General features: G+C 45.7%; 1 protein-coding gene across 1 annotated transcript in view; it reads left to right on the top strand.

Annotated features, from left to right (window-relative positions):
* EFCAB10 (EF-hand calcium binding domain 10) overlaps positions 1-17865 on the top strand; it is a 54798-nt gene extending 36933 nt beyond the window's left edge. Inside the window, exons 2-5 of the mRNA XM_029616842.1 lie at positions 440-604; positions 1180-1264; positions 1358-1422; positions 16124-17865. Of these exons, the coding sequence (XP_029472702.1) occupies positions 440-604; positions 1180-1264; positions 1358-1400 (293 nt within the window). The 3' untranslated portion in view covers positions 1401-1422; positions 16124-17865. The remainder of the gene's footprint in view (positions 1-439; positions 605-1179; positions 1265-1357; positions 1423-16123) is intronic.
* The last annotated feature ends 4162 nt before the right edge of the window (positions 17866-22027 follow it).

Raw genomic sequence — 22027 nt, 5'->3', positions numbered from 1 at the left:
GGCTCCATCCTGATGATGTCACCCATATGTGAGGACTAACATCCTGCTGTCCTGTGAGAACACCTATTACAGGTAAACAACATTTGCTTTCCTTTGTGTCATTCTTAACAATAAAAGTAATACAGGGCCTTTTTAAAATTTTTGCTGTGGATTATGAGCAGTGTGTCACACATAAGAGCGTTGTCCATCAGGTGTATCATGATGGGAAAAAGGTTGAGAACCACTGCTATAAGGGTTCTATATAATTGTTGGTGACTGGAATCTAGAAGTATAAACAGTATTGTCAGTTGTTGTACCACAGAAACTGAGTCAGGGGTTTGATTTTGGGGCTATGACCTTATAATTAATAAGTAGAACTACAAATAGAAATATGGTTTACATCTTTGCAAAGATGTTGCTTTTTTTAACAAAATAATGTTTTCTAATTCTTATTTTACAGAAAGAAAAAGAGAATTTTTGATAAATGAACTGGAAAAATTGAAGCTTGCCAGAGTGTCAGACTCAGACTACCCTTCTCTTTTTGATGAGTCTAATTTGATTGCTGTATTTGGAATACTAGACCCTGCAGGAAAAGGCTTCATAACTGTAACACAGTACAAAGAAGGTTAACATTAATGTTACTTGTTTGTGACATTCTTTATATGTGAATTAGATGGAGAACCCTTCAAAGCCATCCCCTCAGATTGCTAATGGAATGTCACGTTGACAGGAACATCTGAAAACCATGTAGATCTTATAACCCCATATACCTACAAATGGAGACAGGGCACTGTGTGTATGAGTGTTAGGGAGAGAACAGAGGCTTTGTCACTGCCTGACTGCCTGCTATTGATGGTTAATTATCTCACAGAAACCAGCCCACCTTATTAAAGGTTTGTGGTTTATGGCAATCAGAGGGACAGCTGCTTCAAAAGATGCCACTCTACATGTGCTCCTACAGAACAGAAGCATGCTATTTCACTCCAAGCCATGAGAGCATTAAGGGCATGGTATTGTTTATAAAACCCATTTTTTAGGAAATATCTGACAAATTCTAAAAGTTGTATTTTGCTATTCTATTTAATAGTAAAGGTGTAATATAGAAAACAGCACAAGTGCAGTACTAAAAAATCTTTGTCCATAAACTGCTGCTTTCAGCCAGTTATTGTGCATTATTTCTTTTCCTTGTTTACTTGGCAGCGCTAAAAACTCTAGGGATAGAAATGACCAACTTGCCCTGGCCAGAGAATACAGAGATCAATCTGGAAGCATTTAAACAGCAGGTGTAAGTGTCCATTCAGTGTTTAGAGCTGTTTTTGTAAATGCCTGCTATGAGTGCTTAGGATTAAAATCTATCTCTTTTTTTTTTATCCTCTAGGCAAAGCGAGCTGAAGCTGGCATGTAGGACATTTAAATCTTAGCAGCTTTCTACAGCAATAACTTGTATGTCAATAGATCTGAAAATTATTCTATACATATACATAATGCTTTTATTTTCTCACTTGAAGTCTGTCATTAAATGTTTATAAATACATGATTTCATGTTTATATTTCTTGTAACAAATGACCAACAGAAATGATATAGTTTCTTGTAGCATGAAATATTTGTGAATTGAAGACTGAACACTTTGAGTGCATATTTCTTAAGGATTTCAGTTCCCTGGCTATAGTCTCCCCAGAAGTTCTGCATTTACGAAGCAGGCTTCCTCAAGCATCCTGATTGATCACTTTGCCACTACCAGTAGTTAAATCATGTGATCATTTTTAGCTTTTCTGAAGACAAGCATGTTCACAGTGTCACTGAAATCTGCCATGTGATTGCATTTGTGCTGAGCAACACAAAATTCCAGAGCTTTCTGGAAAAGCAGTAGAAATATTTTCTGCATATATGTGGGATTTCCTATGCTGTGTTGGCTCTACATCTTTTTTTCCTTTTTTTTTCTGCCAGTCCATCAGCCAGCGGGCTTTGCTCCTGGCCTTGGTCAGAAATGTTATTTTATTGTCTTAATTCCCTCGTTAGGTTTTTTAGCTGTTTTTTTTCAAGATTCTGCCAAATCAACACCCTGCTCTCTTGATTGTTAAGCTTGGTAGGGAAGGGTTGCATCCTGGCAGACAGATAAACTCGTCACCTGGATTTCCATGAGCTCTGTGGGCAAACTAAATTTTCTTCCAGTGGGATGGATCTCTTTGCAACAATCCTGACCAGGATATGTTCTCCAAGAGACCTGACGGCAAACTAGCTGCAGCTGCCTTGTCTATTTTTTTGAGGACAGATCTGTATATGTATCCTCCAATTCTCCTAGTGGCAAAAAGCCTTGATAAAACTCAGAATGGATTTGGGAACTTCATAGCTCCTTTTTTTTTTTTTTTTTGTAAGTTTTTATTTTTGCATGGAAAACAGATGCTACAACACATGATGAAGTCAGGATCAATGACATGTGCGTATAAACATATTATATAGAAACATAACTATCCCCCACTCCTAGGATCCATCCCAGAGCCATCATACAGAAAAGATACATCATGAAATGTGGGGATTAAAACGCATTTTCAACAACCAGTGTCATGCCTGATTTTTGAACACAGATCCATATACATACATAATCAATAGCGTTTTCCAACTAGCAGAGGGGACAATGGGCAGCCTTGTCGTGTACCCCGTTTGACTTCGAATGGATCCGAGTAAGCCCCATTAATTTTTATCCTAGCATGCGGACTGCCATAAAGCTTTTGGATCCAAGTGAGGAAAGATTCCCCTATGCCCATAGCTTGCAACACTTGAAATAGAAATGGCCAGTGCACACGATCGAACGCCTTTTCGGCATCCACCGTAAGCAGCACCGCCGGTATATCATGGGACTGAGCCCACCACATAAGTTCCACCACCCTCCTCACATTATCCGAGGCGAGTCTGCCCGGAATAAAACCCGACTGATCCTTATCCACCAACCATGGAGCTACTCTGCCTAAACGTATAGCCAACGCCCGCGCCAGGACTTTCAAATCGATATTGATCAGGGATATCGGCCGATACGACCCACATAGTGTATGGTCCCTTCCCGGTTTTGCCAAAACCGTGATGCCCGCAGTGTTTGATTCCTTAGAGAACGTTCCCCCCAACCGGACAGCATTGTACATAGCCACCATCGGCGGTATCAGCTCTACACTAAAAACTTTGTAGAATTTCCCTGAAAACCCATCTAACCCAGGAGCTTTCCCCACCTTAAGATCTTTAATAATAAGCGACACCTCCCCTTCTCTCAGGTCCGCATTAAGAATATCCCGATGTGCTTGGGAAAGTTCCGGCAACTGTGCATCCCGCAAATACTGGGCAATCTCCTCCGACGTGCACAAAGTCTCGGAGTCATACAGTTTCTGGTAAAATTGATTAAAACATCGCCCAATATCTTTCTGGGAGTATACAAAGTGGCCTTGAGCCTCCCGAATTTTAGTAATTTGCGACTGTGCTACTTTTTCTTTGAGCTTCCTGGCCAAAGAACGCCCAGCCTTATTTCCCCATTCAAAATGGTGCTGTTTCAGCAATTGCAACTGATAAGCTATCTTGTCCCCTTCCAGTGCTTGCAAGGCTTGGCGAGCTGCCACTAAAGGCGGTAAAGTATCAGGATCTAAAGTTCGCTTATGTCTCAGCTCCAATTTGGCCACCCGCTCCAGAAGACGAAGACGCTCCCGGTCTCTTTCCTTTTTTACATAGGCTGCCCGCGCTATACAAAGGCCCCGTACATAAGCCTTCAGGCTATCCCAGACTACCCCTGGTGTAACTTCTCCGTTCTCATTAATATCCAAGAATTCAGTAATCCACTGCCTAAGCTGAGACACAAACTCTTTGTCGTCTAAGAGTCTATCATTTAACCTCCAAAATTTAGTGCCCACCTGGGTATCTCGGATTTGTAGCTTAAGCCACACCGGGGCGTGGTCCGACCAAGTGATGGTACCCACTACCGCCTCCAAAACCTTTCCCACTGTGTCCTTATCAATTAAAAAGTAATCAATCCTAGAGTAGGACTTATGGGGATGAGAAAAGAACGTATAGTTCCTCGCTGTGGGATTACGCAAGCGCCAAATATCCATAAGCCCCCGATCTTCAATGAGGTGTTTAAGGGATTTCCATGCTACTTTCCCCCCAACACACCCACTATGAGAATTGTCAAGATAGGGGTATCTCGTGATATTAAAATCACCCCCCACTATTAAACGACCTTCCGCCCATTCACTGATAATAGTCGATAGCTTAGTAAAGAACCCAGATTGTTCAACATGTGGAGCATACACATTTAAAAAGGTATACATTTCCTCATTAATTTTGGCTTTTACCAATACATATCTACCCTCGACATCACGGATCTCAGATACAATATCTGCCACTACAAAGCTTGCGAACAGGATCCCAACCCCATTATATTTATGTTGAGGTGTAGCTGCCGCGTGGAAAACTTGTGGGTACCCTTTTGAGGCCAATAGACGGGCATAGCGCTTTCTAAGGTGTGTTTCTTGGCAGAAGATAATATCCACCTGATGGTGGGCCATATCACGCAAAAACATCTGTCGTTTGTTGTGAGTATTAAGGCCCTTCACATTAATAGAAAGTAATTTTAAGGGCCTCATTGATATGCGTGGTCGTACATTGCTATGCCTCCCCAGACAAGCATGTTAGGGACATGTACCGAGCTCAGTACCCTACTCATGGGAGACCAACCCTTACCCTGGATAAATATACCTAACCCCAACCCAGTCCCACTCCCAGAACCCACCTCCTTCCCTCCCACCCTCCCATCCCCCCCAACAACTCGCCACTCTGCCTCGAGTGGAACTCTTCCATTGGAGACCTGACGCCACCGCAGGACCGAAATATGGTCCCCCCTCCTCTATTTAGATAACCACATAAAGTTTAACGCCCTTTACAAAAAACATGGATTCAAAACATTAACGATAACACCCAAACTTGGTATTAAACCCCGTGTAGGACCATTACGGCCCACGGGTTCAGCTTACTATAGCAATCCTACTTAAACTCAGTCCAGCAAAGGCTGTTCAGTCTGATAGAAAAACCTGAACCCAGTCCCCTGTGAACTCAGCCTGGTTCTTCAAGTCTCGATGGACCCCCGGATCTGCGACGTAGTCGTTTACCGCCATGATCCACTCGCTTCCACCTGGGCCTGTCACTCTTCCGATTAGTACTCGCTGCTGAAGGTTCTCTAAGGCCCTCCGGGTCAGATGCTGGTAGACCGGCTGCCCGCAGGATGTCCTCTGCTTCCATGACTCGCTGCACGCGGGAAGGAACACCATTGACAGTGAAGTGGAGGCCAAAGGGAAAGAGCCATCTGTACCTGATATTGTGGGAGCGGAGGATGCTGATAACATCTCTAAATGCACGCCGTTTCCTGATTGTTGAAATAGCCAGGTCCTGAAACACCTCGATTTTACAGTCCTTCCAGGTGATAGTGCCCAGATCTCTCGCTGCGCGAGCCACTGCCTCCTTGACCAGAAAACTGTGAAAGCAGGCAATTATATCCCTGGTTTGGTTGTTCTTCGGACTGCCAAAGGCTCTGTGTGCCCGTTCTAAAACCACTTCCCGTGGCTTCTCTTTAGTGCCCTCTGGGTCCAGCAAGTATGCACAAATGTCCTGCACCACTTGTGAGCAATCACGAAAGTCCTCTCCTTCCGGAACCCCTCTAAATCGGAGGTTTACTCTCCTGGTTCAATTCTCCAGGTCTTCGACGTGGGATTGCAGCTCTTCATGTGAATCTTTGAGCTGCCCCAGCTCTTCCCGTACGGAGTCGAGCTCTGATTGCGTCTCCTGCAGGCCTTGTTCTGTTTCATCTGCGCGCCTCTCCAGTTCCCGAACATCCTTCTTAGTACTCTCTATCATATCGCCAAGTTCTTGGCGAAAACGGGCCATGTCTCCCCTCAGCTCTTGAAACCAGGTCCTGAACTCATACCTGGTAGGGATCTCTGTGTCTAGTAGCGCCTCAGTAGGCTCCGTCTCCGCAGCACTCTCCGGGACCGGCGCCATTTTGTCTCCTTCCCCGAGCACCGCCGCTGTGCTCGCTGCCGCAAAGGAAAAGCGGTTAAGGTCGGGTTTTTTCCGGGGGGTAGCCATCCTTAGCGACGGGAGACCTGGGATCGTCAAAATTCTGATGTCCAGGACCGGATGATACCGCGATGGGGGCAGATTATCGGCGGAGGAGGGGGGAGCCGAGGTCTTAAGCGGCCATCTTTGCGGGTGACGTCACCGGTCTCCATAGCTCGTTTTTAACTGAGACCGATATGTTTTAAAACTCTGGAGGAAAATTATCCCCCCGGAAACCTATCAGGTTGGGGTCTTTCCAACCTTAATCATGCAAAACCATGAATAGTTACATAGTGCATGATGGTAGATAAAGACCACAATGATCCATCCAGTATGCCCAGTTAGGGTTGGGTTTTTTTCTGTAGGGTAGTAGCAACTGCTGGTCCATGCAGGCTATCCTCAAGTCCTTTGTTAAGGATTGTAGCAACTGCCATTCTGTTCAAGCAGCAAAAGTGTAAACTATAGGTGCAATAGAAAAGTTACCCCATTTCTTCATTCCCATTCTCTAGCCATTTCTTCATTCCCATTCTCTGTGTTTGAACCATGTCCTTTTGAATTCCACCACCATGCTTGTCTTCACCAGCTTTCTGTGAAGAAATATTTCTTGACATTATTCCTGAGTTTTCCCCCTTGGAGTTTCAAATCGTGACCCCTTTCCATCTGATCTGATTTTTGTGCATCAATTCTTTCCAGGTATGTGAAGGTCTGTATCATATCTCCCCTGCTTTACCCCAACATCCAGTCTCTTGCCTTTATATATGGTTGCTGAGAAAGGTGTAATTCTCTCTCTGTTTTTTTGATGAGTTGTCTCAAGTCCTGGCTTCTAAAAAGGAATCCAATAAGAGATTTTATGGTTTCAAATGGAGGACGATTGCCATCTAATGAGAGGGCAAGGCCCTAAAACCCTTCTCCTGTTCCACATGAAAACTACTTGAATACCTTCTTTATCTCCTGCATCTGGCCTCTCTACAAACTATGACCTAGATTCATCATTTTGCTATAAATATAGAAAAAATAGTACCTGCAATATAAAAGTGGCATGATTAGACTAATTTTCCTGATACCACATAGGTATTTACCACAATGCGCAATAATGTTATCGCAACGCATGTTATTTTCACATCACACACTGAGTAATTTATCGCAGCTGCATTAGCATCCAAAAAGGTTTAGAATGGCGTTCCAGGCTGCTGGCTAGAGAGAGTGTGTACCTCGATGGAGGCTCACAAAAAAGTGAACTATTTATACCACTGTAAGAGGGGCCACTAGTAATTCAGGATGAGGTTTGTGGGGTAGGGTGGGTTCTGGGAGGCAGTTTTACATGCACAGTCATACGTATGAACAGAACAGTTACCATCAGTGAAGATTTAAGGCGATGTGGAGAGATGAAAGGTAAAAGAAGTGTAGATTTGTACACTTTACTCTCTATTTACCTTGATTGCAGCTAGGTAGAGAGAGCATCAAGCTAGATAGAGAATCTAGTTTTCTTTTACCTTTGATCCCTCCAAATCACATTAAATCTTCACTGATGGTAACTGTGCTGTTCATACGTATGACTGTGTGCATGTAAAATTGCCACAGAACCCATCCCACCAACCAGCGGCGGATTCCTGATGAAGACCAGCCCGGGGATTCGCCGCCCAGGCTGGCCCGGAGATACCATGTGGTCTGCTGAGCACGGCTCTGTCACGGCCGCACTCGGCAGACCAAGTGACTAGCGCAACCGGCCCACTGGGGGATGCCCGATCCCCCAATAGGCCAATCCGCCCCTGCCACCAACCTCACCCTGAGTTAATAATGCCCCCTCTTACAGTGGTATAAAAAGTTAAATTATAAGTGACCCTCCACAGAGGCGCTCTCTCTCCCCTCCCGAACCTGGATTTGCAATAAATACCGTTTTGGCCGTAACGCACAGCTATCGCAGGCATAATGCACAGAAAACCTGTTGTTTCTGGCGTTAAATCCCATAAAAGTGTACATTCCTGAACATACCCAGATCAGTCCAGACAAATGGGTTTTATTCATCCCTACCAGCAGATGGAGGTAGAGAACAAAACTTTGGGCACTGTCACATATACGAGAGTGCCACCTGCAGTCCCTCAGTATTTCTCTACCTCCAGCAGATGGTAGAGGTGCTAAACCTGCAGTCCTGACTGATTGAGGTGTGTTGAGGAAATTTTGCTCCCCGAGGTGCCAGGTTCCTGGACAAGGGCCATCCTTTGGGTTGAGCCGGGTGAACAGGGGGGGGGGGGGGGGGGGGGGGGGGTGTTGGATACCCCTGCCTAGTTCAGCCTGCATCGCCAGGACCCGGATAGCCAGTGGTCTGGCTCCTCAGTGGATCCTGAAGCCCCCCTCCGCCGGCCAGAGCACCTTTCAGAGAAGTACCCTATTTCTTTTTATGGGAACTTTGTTGGGTGTCTGTGCCTTTAATTTTTAGTTAAAAAAAAAAAAAAAAGACCTGCTTTGTGGCTGAGGCAGCTCAGATTTAGCTGAGCTGCCTCTAAGTACAGGAGCCTTGGTGATCATTGTGGGCGGGTCCAAAGGTGAGTGGAGGATCGGGGACAGCTGGCAGAGGCGATTTCTCCCAGGGGGTTCAGTTCGCCATTTTTTGCTGTGTCTATAGACGAGCTACAGGGCCATTGCAGTGCGTGTCTTTTTCTACCAGATCAGAAACCTGTTTCTCGCGCTGACGAGAATCGCAGGAGATAGTGCGCCCTCCTCTATTCTGTTCTCTGCCGTGTGGTGCACCCCTCCCCCTCGTGGCTCGGCCGTGTTTTTTTCCAGGTAGTGTCAGTGTGCTTACTTCAGCGTTGTGCAGGGGCTGCTGTGTTAGTGTTGCTGTTTAAATAAAACACATAAAGGGCAGTTGAAGATGGCAGATTTGCAGCAGGTGGAAGTCTGCCGGTCCTGTGGGGGCCAGGTGGCTTTACTCAATCACCTCCTCCTCTGCACGGATTGTGCAGGAGGGGGCATCTGAGCAAAAGTTAAAGCCGTGGAGGCACTCCAGGCCCGCGACAGGGGGCCTGGGGGTGCAGGAGGTAGTGGCGATGGCCACCGAGGTGGCACCAGATAGCGGACTGCTGCCCCAGGAGTCTAGGGGGCCCGCACCGCCTGTTGCTCCCAGAATACGGCCAGACCCTGAGGATCAGGGTGCCTCTGGCCCGAGCAGCACCAAACGTCCCTCGGAAACCCCGGGGGGGGGGGGTTTCAAACCGAGTTTGTGCTCCTTCTACATGATGCCTTCCTGGCTAGGTGGGCACGTGCGGGCGGAAGGCTGAACATGTGGACTCGGCGATGCAGAAGCAGAGTCTCCCTAAAGACTCAGGGGGCCTGCCCGGCACCAGGGGAGTTGAATTCAGAAGCTTCGGAGAACTCCCAGGAGGAGGATGTCCTTTTCTTGGGAGACTATCAGGATGCGAACCCGATCGGAGACCCTTCTCTGGACCCCCTAGATCCTAGAATGGATCGGGGGGGGGGGGGGGCGGAGATTCTGGAGACGGAAGGTGATGGTCCACGCCTGATTCGCCTGATTAAGAGAGAGGAGCTTCATCCCCTCATTCCCCAAGCATTGGAGGAATTGGGGGTCAAGCTTACTCTGGAGGATTCGGATGCGGAGGGAGTTAATCCGATGCTGGATGGCCTTAGGAGACCTCCCAGCACTTTTCCAATTCCAAAGAAGATCCAGAAGCTGATTTCCAGGGACTGGGACTCCCCCGACTCGGGACTGCGAGTCACCAGCATTTGGATGTCCTCAAGGTACTGAAGGTGGATGCGGCGGTTTCGGCGGTCACCAAGAAGACTACCATCCCGGTGGCTGGAGCTTCCGCTCTGAAAGATGTTCAGGATTGGAAGTTGGAGGTGTACCTCAAGCGAGCCTTTGAGGTCCTGGATCTAGGCCTGCATGCGGCGATCTGTGCAATTCTCACGCAGCGGGCGTGTTTGTGTTGGATTCAGAAACTGCAGCAACCTTTGGCCTCTGGTACTCTGTCCCCGATCCAGGCGGCACGCCTGGAGGCAGGGATTGCCTATGGGGCCGACACCTTGTATGACCTGGTGCGAACGACGGCCTGTGGTATGGTGTCGATGGTGGCAGCTAGGCGTCACTTGTGGCTACGTAATTAGTCGGCTGATCTTTCGTCGAAGTCGCAGCTCTGTAATTTACCTTTTCAGGGGAAGCTGTTGTTCGGTGAGGATCTGGACCATTTCATGAAATCTCTGAGTGAGACGAAAGGCAATCGATTTGCTGGAAGATCGAAAGTTGGGTCGTAAGCACTTTTCCTCTCAGCCTCGTTTTTGGGAGGCAAGGCGTTTTCGTCCGGCGAGATCTTCAGGAGGCTCAGTGCCACGACAAGCTTCGCAAAGGCAGCAGTCCTTTCAAGGGACTGGAAGATTTTCTAGAGGAGGGTCGCCCAGGGGGGGGGTGGCAATAAGTCCTCCCAATGAGATCCAGCGGGTCCACTCTTCGTCTCTGGTAATCGGGGGTCGGCTGGCCCATTTTTACGAGGAGTGGACCAAAATTACATCAGACCACTGAGTGTTGAGTGGGGTGAGTGAAGAATATGCCTTAGAATTTTCTCGTCCCCTGAGGCCCGCCTTTCTGGAATCGCGTTGTCTTTCCCGAAGCAAACGGACAGCTGTCCAGGACACGCTTTATCAGTGGTTAAGTTGGGAGGCGGTGCTGCAGGTGCCAGCGCCCGAGCGGGGATTAGGCCAGTATTCCATCTATTTCATGGTGCCAAAGAAGGAGGGCCCGTTCCGGCCTATCCTGGATTTGAAAAAGATAAACCAGAATTTGAAGGTACCATGCTTCTGGATGGAGACATTACGAACAGTAATTGCGGCAGTAAGGAGAGGAGAGTTTTTGGCATCTCTGGATCTTACCGGGGCTTATCTCCATATTCCCATCCAGCGGGAACATCAGAAGTTACTCAGGTTCATGCTGCTGGGGCAGCAGTATCAATTTCAGGCGCTTCCTTTCGGTCTGGCCACCGCTCCGCCACCTTCACGAAGGTGATGGTGGTGGTGGATGCGGCCCTGTGACAAGCGGGATTGTTAGTTCACCCTTTCTTAGACGACTGGTTGATCCGGGTGAAGTCTCTGGAAGAGTATGTACAATCGGTAGACCGAGAGAGGTCCCTCCTGGAATCGCTGAGCTGGATCATCAATGTGCAAAAGAGTCATCTGACACCCTCTCGGTCCCTCGAGTACTTGGGAGCCCGTTTCGACACCCAGTGGGGCAGAATGTTTCTCACGGATGACAGGTTGAACAAGATTCAGGAGCAAATTGCTTGTCTCCTGCGTCTGCTGATGCCAAAGATCTGGGATTACTTACAGGTCCTAGGCTCGATGGTGTCCACCTTGGGCTTTTGCTCATTTGCAGCCCCTGCAGAGGGCGTTGCTGTCCCATTGGAGTCCTCGGTCGCAGCAGTACTTTCTGTCCCTGTCTCTGACGGAGTCGTCAAGAGTCAGTCTAGCCTGGTGGATGATGCGCAGCAACCTGGAGAAGGGAATGCTTCTTGAAGTCCCAGATTGGGTGGTGGTCACCACGATGCCAGTCTTAGGGGCTGGGGTGGCGGTTTGTCTAGGCAAGTCTGCGCAGGGCCTATGGTCAATGGAGGAGCAGGCATGGCCCATCAATCGACTGGAGACGAGAGCGGTTCTCCAGATTTCGCCAGATAAGGTGTCTTTGCGAACGGTGTCTTTCTTTCTCCCCAAAGTGGTTTCAAGTTTTCATATAAACCAAACAGTGGAATTGACGGGGTTTCCAGATTGGACTCAGGACCCCTCAACTGGACGTGAGCTTCATCTTTTAGATGTGAAGCAGGTGGTGTTACTGTGAAGGTCACTAACGCTTTCCGTCACTCTGATCATTTGTTTGTTCTTTTCGGGGGAGAAAAGAAGGGAGAGAAAGCATCCAAAGCGTCGTTATCTTGATGGCTGAAAGAGGCTATCTCTGTGGCTTATGTTTCCAAAGGAATGGCAGTTCCAGTGGGTCTTAGAGGGCATTCAACTCGAGCTCAAGTGACGTTGTGGCTGAGTGTCAGTTAGGTCTCCACAGGAGATCTGTAGAGCCGTGGTGTGGTCTTCATTGCATACTTTCACCAAACATTACCGTTTGGATGTGCGGGCTCCGGAGACAACCCCTTTTGGGGAGAATGTTCTTCGAGCGGGTCTTTCGGGTTCCCACACTCTATAGGGAAGCTTTGCTACATCCCATTTGTCTGGATTGATCTGGTATGTTCAGAAAAGGAAAATTGGTACTTACCTGCTAATTTTCGTTCCTGTAATACCACAGATCAGTCCAGAGGTCCGCCCTGAGGATCTATGCTGAAACACTGCTGTATATTGACTGCAAAGCAGAGTTGCCATTGTGTTGGTGAGAGGTTTTTGTTTGCTGTTCTAAAATTGTTACCAGTCGGTCAAGGGTATCCAGTTGGACCCTCATTTGCCTTTTAAATTAGGTTTTACTTATCTTGGCTTGGGTATCGATTAATACTGAGGGACTGCAGGTGGCACTCTCGTATATGTGGCAGTGCCCAAAGTTTTGTTCTCTACCTCCAATTGCTGGTAGGGAAGAATAAAACCCATTTGTCTGGACTGATTTGTGGTATTACAGGAACAAAAATTAACAAGTAAGTACCAATTTTCCTTTACTTTATTGCATGCAATGTAACCAGCCCTCATTTCCATTTACTCTGCCCAAACTCCTTCTACTCGACTTCTAGTTTTAAATTTACATACGCATTTTGCAATGCAATATTTATCGCGTGCATTACAGCATGTTCACGGACGTTAGGGCCCTAGGGTGTGCAAAAACACCCTAACGCATTTTGATAAATGACCCTGTTTGTTAAGGTACACCTCAGTGTTACTAGAACGTATGAACGTGTATAAGGAAGCCGTATTTCTGTTCTGTCTTTAGTTGTAAGATTTATGTGGGGCTTACTTCCATTGACCCCTCCTGTTGTATCATAGAACATCAATGTGGTTCTAACACACCTGATGAAAGCTCCTTTTAAGGCTTATGAGCTCAAGTAACTGACCTGGAAGGTTGTATATTTTTGGTGATGGTCACTTCAGCCCACAGCGACCGTGAGCTCCAGGCCCTAGTGAATTATCCATACTACCCTAGATATCATAGAGTGCTCCACATGCATCCTACGTTATTGTTTAAGGTAGTGTCAGACTTGCACCTTAATCCGTCAATTGTTCTATCAACATGTTTCCCTAAAATATATGTCCATAAAAGCTGAAACATTTTTATACTATGGATTGCAAGATTGCATCACCTTCTGTTTGGAGCAGAATTAAGGCCATCGGACATCCAGCAGCATTTTATTTCTTTTAACCGAACAGCCTTGGCAATGCAGAGACAAAACACATCATTTCAAACGGTAACAGGCTGTGCCTCCTTTCATTATGCCTAGGCAGGATGGATCACTGGCCACTGTCAGAGACAGGATACTAGGCTTGATGGACTTTGGTCTGACTCAGCATGGCATATCTTATGTTCTTTCAAGTATAATGGCATGGCAAGGTCCAATATGTTAGGGCCAAGGCCTTGTCTATTGCCAATTTACTGGCTATGGGATAGTTTCAAACATGGCTGCTCGCAGGGGAACTGTAGAAATGCCGCTAAAAGAAATATAAGCAAGTTGGCGTGGTGCACCCTTTTAGCATAACACAAGGAAGGTAAATTTCCTGGTCATCTTTGTTTTCTTTCTGATTCCTGACATTCCTGCAAATTCACAGGTGGTCCCACTCTCCCTGCACCTCTTTCAGGGACTTGACTCCTTGATGAATTTGGCAAGAGTACTGGCACCTCAACGATAGACTTACCGAATTTCAGCCAGATCCAACCACGGCAAGGGTCCCAACACACGTGTATGAATAGACAGGCAGAATGCCAGCACTAGGCATTTAGCACTGAGGAAATGCACTTGTTAGATAGCCGATAGCAAAAAGATCCATAGCCATATGCTTGGCAGAGAATTCTTTCATAGTGTACCTTTGGTGACATTATACGCCCCACAGATTGCATCAAATCTGTAATACTGTTTATGATCAATATTGCAGGGAATGTGGGGGAAGTGGGAACAATGGGACATATCTTGTGTCTTGGTTAGGGATTGTCCCTTTTTGGGAAATGGTTAAACAACTGATTTTGGATATTATTTATTTATTTTATTTAAATTCTTTTACTATACTGATACTCAAGACAAGGTCTTATCGTACCGGTTTACATTAGAACAGGAGAAACCCATTAACAACTAAGTAGAAGGTAAAGTTACATTAAACAGGGAGCAAAAACATGGGCGATGGAAGATAGGAAAGATTTAAAAAAATGATAACAACTGGAGAGTGATAAAATAATCAACTAAAAACCATAGAGTAGCGAGACTTAAACAGAGATTTATCCTAGGCGATTATTAACATAGTATATCCGGTGGGAGGAGGAGACAGGGAGAGGTGAGCAGGGGGGGGGGGGGTGTCAGGTCAGGGACTGGAAACAGGGATGGGGGAGGGATTAGGGAAGGAATCGAGGGGTGAGAGTCATTGTTTAATAGAGGTTCCTTCAACGGTAAGCTTGTGTGAACAACCAGGTTTTCAGTTTCTTTCTGAAGGAGAGATGGCATTGTTCTAGGCGTATATCTGGGGGAAGCGAATTCCAATGGAGCGGACCTGCTGTCGAAAGTGCTCGCTTGTGAATAGAGTTGTGGACCGAGGAGTTTTTGGGGGGACCTTGAGCGAACCTTTGTAGGCGGTTCTGGTCGGCCTTACGGAAGTATGTAGTTTGAGAGGGATGGCGAGTTGTAGTGTGGATTGTTGGTAGACGGATTTGTGGATGATGGTGAGAGCCTTGAAGAGTATTCTGTATTGGATGGGTAGCCAGTGTAGGATTTTTAGTATTGGTGTGATGTGGTCCTTACGCCGTGTGTTTGTAAGGATCCTGGCTGCTGCGTTTTGCAGCATCTGTAGAGATTTAGTAGAAGAGGTGGGGAGACCGATTAGTAAAGCGTTACAATAGTCGATCTTTGAAAATAGTATGGCTTGAAGCACTGAACGGAAATCCTGGAAGTGTAAGAGCGGTCTTAGCTGCTTCAGGACCTGAAGCTTAAAGAAACATTCTTTAGTTGTAGCGTTAATGAACTTTTTGAAATTCATTCTAGAGTCAAGGGTGGCCCCAAGGTCTCTAACCTGGCTTGCTAGAGGAGTAATTGAATTGTTGGTGAAGGGGTTGTTATCGCTAGGGGAGATAACCAGGAGTTCTGTTTTGGACGTATTAAGGACCAGGTTGAGACTCGAGAGAAGAAGGTTGATGGCGTGTAAGCAGTTGTTCCAAAAATTTAGAGTAGAGGAGAAGGGGGTCCGAGATGGGGATTATGATTTGTACATATTACTAACATGATTTGTACATATTACTAACATCTCCTTAGCGAAAGTTCCAATGGTGTTCTTATTCCATGCTCCAGTGGATGGAGTGCCAAAGGATATTGATAAAATGGCTTTGCAAATATGTGTGGCTGCAAAGTGTGAAATAACAACCCATTGGAAATGAAAAAATCCACCTACTAAATTGTCCTTCTATAAAAAATATTGGTGGGAAGCAGTTTCATCCTTTGATCATGTGTGGACAATGTTCCAGACATGAGATTCCCAGATGAGCTCTGTCTTTTGGCACACTTGACCTGAGACTATTCGAAGGTGGGAGGTGGGAAATCAATGGACTTTTTGAATGTAAGGTATAAACAAATTGGGTTTGTTCATTGTTACTCATATAAATTTAATAAACAGAAAATTATTTTTAAAAATTACATTTAAAAATGACAATTGTACTAAATTTACATACAATTCAAAGACTTTTTTTATCTACCTTGTTCAACATTTATGCTAACTCCTTTTTATATTTTATTTACTTATAAATGATTGCCATAATTCCAGAATAATAATTGAAATAAAATCTGAATGATTTTAATGGAAGAAGCTGAATATAAGATTTATTTTAAATACTAAAAGCTCAAACCTATCTTCTTGTCTCTAAACTTTGTTTCTCAGGGCACAGCATCCATGTACATCAACATGTGTGACAATCACGTCCACCTTTCAGCTGACATTTTCCATGAAGAGCAAACAGAAGTCAAGTCTTGCTGGGCCTTTAAAAGTTGTAGATAAGATTTCTCTGGCCTTCTATAGTAATTACACAATAAAGTGACCCTGCATTTAAAAAAAAAAAAAAAATCTATCCCTCTGTCATGTTAAGAGCTGACGGTTTATCTAGTTTAAGAGATTCAAACTGTCCCTTTTTTGTTTTGATGCAGAATGTATATAAGATTGGCTAAAAGTTTGGGAAGCCCTATGTGACCTAATTTTAGCACTTGAAAATGCACATGACTCCAGATGATGACCAAAACAAATTAGCAGGGGTGTGGTCCCCTTCCAATCACCTCTCACCTTCCTTTGCATTTCAGCTGATCACCTCTCAATCTCCATTTCCTCCAGAGGACCTCCTCTCTCAACATCCAATCCTCTCCAACCCATTTCCTATAGCCCTTTTTTGCATCCTCCAACTGATCCTCTGACCCCAAGCCCTTCTTGTAACCCCCATCTGATCTTAATTCCTCCCTCTTACCCCATTCTATCATCCCCTTTCTTACTTCCCAGCCTACCTTCTCTAACCCTTTTCTCACTTCCCCTTCCCAAGCTGCTGTCCTCTCACCCCTAATCTGCTCATACATCCCCCCTCTCTCACCCTTCACAGTCAATCTGCTCCACCTCAAACCTCTCATGTAGCTCATCTCTCCCTTCATGAAGCGCCTTCCCCAAACATCCCCCTGGCCCTGCTCACACTAATATTTTTTTTTTTCAGATCCTGGGCCAAAGACGGATGATAACTGGTGGGAAAGAAAGGTCAGGCTGAGGACAGGAGAAACATTTTTCTCTTGGGTAGGTTCAGTGGTATGAGGAGCAGTGGCAATATCCACTGCCCTTGCAGCTCTCCCCTCCCCTCCCAGCTGGTCCCAAGCCTGACAGTGATCTGCAAGTGACAGCAACATTACTCATGAAAGTCAGCATTGGCCCTGCAGCGGCCCTGAGCCCTCTTTGTGCAGGGATTCATGTTACCACAGAAACTCAGGCAAGGGCAGTACAACTGCAGGGCCTGTAAATTTACTAGCTCACAGGCCCCATGCTACCTTTCACTATTAATACTGCTGCTGCTGGTGCCTGTACCATTCTGAGGTACGTGTGACCACAGCTAAAGGTTTTGTGACACCCCGCCCCCCCCCCCTCCCCGTGGAGTTCTGACTCAGTTTGGGAAGCCCTGATATAAGAGGTTGTCCTTCGTACTTTTACCTGCAAAGTATAGAGGTGTTCCCGAGGTGGGGTGAGGTAACAGGATGCATAGATTTGGATTTTCAAAACTACATGCAGGTGCTTTTTGCTGGGGCAATAATCAAAGCAAAACTACCCACATACCTTTGCTTTGATTATTGGTAAAACATATATGTAGAGTTTGCACCAATGTAGGCAGTTTGATTATTGCCTCCTGAGTGCTTTATATCAGGGGTCCCCAACCACCGATCCGCGGACCAGTACCGGGCCATTGGGAGTTTTTTGCCGGTCCACGGCGCCGCTCTCCCCGGCTGCCACTGCTGCGGGGAGGCGGGGCAAGGCTGGAGACCCGCCTCCTCCAAACCCACGACCCGAAAAGCAAATTAGCGCGTCGCGGCTGAGCGGTGAACTATGTTGCCGGTGCCGCGCGGGCAGGAAGGAGAAGATTCAGCCACTGCAGGTGCTCCTCCTACTTCCTGCCCGCCCTGCCCCGGAAGAAAAATGTTGCCAGAGCCGCACGGGCAGGAAGGAGGAGGAGCTTCAGCCACTTGCAGAAGAGGAGCATTGCAGCCCGAGAAGACCAGGGCCGCTGCAGAGCCCATCCTGCAGCGGCCCGTGAAGAAAAGGCCCAGAGGTGAGAGAGAGGCTGAGAGTTTGTAGAGTGTGTATGTGTGCGTGTATGAGATGAGTTGAGAGATTGTTTGCAGAGAGCATGTGAGAGCCTCTGTGTGTGTGAGAGAGACAGCATGTGAGAGTGAGAGCCTGTGCTTGAGCAAGACAGCATGTGGGAGTGAGAGAGAGCCTGTGTGTGTGAGACTCAGCATGTGCCAGTGAGAGACTGTGTGTATGAATGATTGTATGAGAGAGAGCATGTGACAGTGAGAGCCTGTGCTTGACCAAGACAGTATGTGGGAGTGAGAGAGAGCCTGTGTGTGTGAGACTCAGACAGCATGTGCCAGTGAGACTGTGTGTATGAATGATTGTATGAGAGAGAGCATATGAGAGAGTGTGTGAGAGAGAGAAAGCATGTGAGAATGAGAACCTGACTGTGTATATGAGGGCAGAAGACAGATGGAGAGAAAAGAAATAGAAAAAAAGGCAATATAAAAGGAATTGGCAAAAAAAAATAAGAAAGGGAAGATGGGGGAAAAAAAAGCCTGTGACCAACAGATTAGAAAACTAAGATCAGACAGCAGATGTGAAAAAAAAAATAAATTATTTTTTATTGATTGGCACGCTTTCTCTATGTGGATCTCACAATGTATGAGGCAGCAGAATATGCTTCAGTGCCAGTAGCAGCAATCAGCACCTCCCCAATAGCCACGCGGCAGCAGTGACAGTGGCAGCAGAGGAATGAGAGAGGCTCTGAGGTTGTGAGGGAGCTAGTGAGAGTGAGAGCATGAGTGTGTATGAGAAAATCCAGGGGGGAGGGGGGGGGGAAATGTGTGGACGGGGAGAGAGTATTTTACAGCCTGAGAGTGTGTCAGTGTCTGAGAGTGAGAGCTAATGGTTGGGTATAAGAGCATGAATGCATATGTATGTGACAGTGAATGTGTGAGAGAATGGACATTCTGAACCTATGGTGAGTTGTCACATTCACATTATAAATGTCATAATTAAATGATAAGTATGCCGTAAAATCCAACCCCATTCATAACCCTGCCCCCATATTTATTTATTTATTTAAAAGTTTTTATATACTGCACAAATGGATAAAATATATCCATCGAGGCGGTTTACAAATGTTCAAAAACACATGCATAATTTAAAAAACAATGACAAACATTTATAAACAAGACAAAAATTAAGTACTGTGCATAGATTATAAAATATTATTATAAATGAAAAGCTTGGATAAATAGATGAGTTTTCAGTGATTTTTTTAATTCTCTGCGATTAGAAGTCAATCGGATACAGTCTGGTAAAGAGTTCCATAATGTTGGACCTACAACTGAAAAAACACGTTTATGGGTTAATGATGAGCTAACAGATTTTACAGAAGGAATTTCTAACAAGCATTTGTCAAAGGAACGTAATTGTCTGGATGGTTTATAAATTCGTAACAATGAGCATAACCAGATTGAATCAGTATTGTATATTAAGTTGTGTATAGTGGATAAAATTTTATATATTATACGGTAAGATACTGGGAGCCAATGTAGTTGTAAAATAGGAGAGATATGTTCGTTTCGAGGGATATTTTATAACATACGGGCAGTTGCGTTTTGAACTAGTTGAAGTGGATGAATTGTTGATTGAGGTAAGCCAAGATATAAAGCATTACAGTAGTCTAATGCAGTGGTTCTCAACCTTTTTTCTGTCGGGACACACCTGACAGAGGTTCTCACATGCGTGACACACTGACCCATGATCGTCACGGGGCTAGATGTAAAAGTACAGTTTGCATCCACGGGAACTCCCCTGACCCAAAATAATGGATGTAAAGCAGAATTATGACATTCCCCATACAACTCACCCTACAAAAAAGATGTTCTGGTGTCATCTCAGTAACAGCAACTCAAACTCCTTCTACTTCCAGGCTCAATAGCCCTACTTATGAAAAGACAGCAGTTTACCACCAATGCATGTCCTCTTGAGAAAACACAACAAATAAGACTGATAAAACTCTTACATGCTAGTAAAATATCTCATCTCGGTAACAGACACAGAACCGACCTAACATACTCCCAGGATCTGTAGTAATGCACATAAACTAATCCGCACACAGTTACACCTGTATTATGGAATACACTCAAACAGGAGCAACCCTATCTATGAAAAGGCAACACTATAAATATTAAATCAGGCCCTAAAAACCAATACACCTCTTATTAGGAAAACAGAACTAGCAAGCAGCTATAGATCCCCACACAGAAATAATTGTAAAACTATACTAATACTCCTCTTCCATGCAGGCCGTAGCACACAGCAGAAGTAGCAGTAGAGGCTAAGCTCTATACTCATGGTCCTCTTCCTTAATGCCCATGTCTCTCACACACACACACACACCATACCAGTCATGCCCCCATGACCAGTTTCTGTCTCTCACACACCAATCATCTCCCAAACAGTCTTTGACACACACACCAGTCACCTTCCTGAACAGTTTCTCTCATGCCATACACACACACAGGCTTCCCACTCCCGTGTTCTACTTACATATGCGGGCTTCTCACTCTCATAATCACTTTCTCTGTCTCACACACACTCACCAGTCTCTCACTCCCATGCTTGTTCTCTCCACATGCACAGGCTTCTCATTCCCATAATCACTTTCTTTCTCTCACACACACGCACACATACACACCAGTCACCTGATCTCTCTCATACATACACACACACAGGCTTCCCACTCCCATGTTCTCTTTCAGATATACAGGCTTCTCACTCCCATGCTGTCTCACACACACCCAGGTTTCTCACTCCCATGCTCACTCTTCACATGCACAGGTTTCTCATTCCCATAATCACTTTCTTTCTCACACACACACACCAGTCACCTGATCTCTCTCATGCATACACACACAGGCTTCCCACTTCCATGTTCTGTCTTACATAGCCAGGCTTCTCCCTCACATGCTGTGTCTCACACACACCCAGGTTTCTCACTCCCATGCTCACTCTTCACATGCACAGGTTTCTCATTCCCATAATCACTTTTTCTCACACACACACACCAGTCACCTGATCTCTCTCATGCATACACACACAGGCTTCCCACTTCCATGTTCTGTCTTACATATACAGGCTTCTCCCTCACATCTAGCCCATATATGTCAATATACGGATGGACTTGGCCCAAGCCCCCTTATAAGGCTCCGTTTCCTTTATAAATTCATACAAATCCCAACAACCACATCAGTGGAATTAGCTACTCAAATTCCTTTCTAGCTAATTGTTTAACCTTAGTTGCCAGAAGGGAGGGAATTATACATCACAAAAATTAAGGCAAAAGTTTGTATCTGACTTTAAATTCATATTACATACTCTGAAGACATTTATGTATTTACCATGTTTTGATGACAATGTTGTACAACTGTTATTTTGTTTGCTTTAATAATAAAAATGTTTAAAACAAACAAAAAAAAGTGCACGTGCCAGAGCATTCACTTTGGGAAAACGCAAACGTTCTCTCACAGCCGGATCCAGAGGGTACAGGCCTTCCAATGTCCAACCCCCTTTAAAATTTACCTCTGGGGCATCCCATTCCAGTTCAATCAATTCCTGAATGGTATCCATCACAGCGAAAAACCAAGAGGCTTTACACAAGGAAACCAAAATGGGATTCTTCCTCTGCTCTAACAAAGCATCCGCACCAGAGACCCCCAGCTGTTTCAAGGTCTGGGAAATCAGGGCTGGAAAATAGCAACATGGTTTGATATGGTTCCAGCGCTGGAGGAATTTCCCCATCTTTCAGGGAATAAGGATCAACCTCATCATCAGTGCCATCCGAATTCCTGTTGGGAACACCTGCAGGGAGCTGAGGCGAGCCCTGGCACTTAAGCAGAGGACTGGAAGAGGGAGGAGCCAATGGCTGAGGGTCGGACCGGACAGAAATGGGAGAAACTGAGGACTGTGCCTGAAGAAAGGCTTGTGAGCCTTGAAAAAATTCCACTTAAGAAAAAGCAG

Source organism: Rhinatrema bivittatum, chromosome 9 (genome assembly GCF_901001135.1).
Source record: "Rhinatrema bivittatum chromosome 9, aRhiBiv1.1, whole genome shotgun sequence".
Classification (NCBI taxonomy): Eukaryota; Metazoa; Chordata; class Amphibia; order Gymnophiona; family Rhinatrematidae; genus Rhinatrema; species Rhinatrema bivittatum.
Note: the sequence above shows the minus strand (reverse complement) of the source record. Positions and strands in the feature narration are given on the sequence as shown.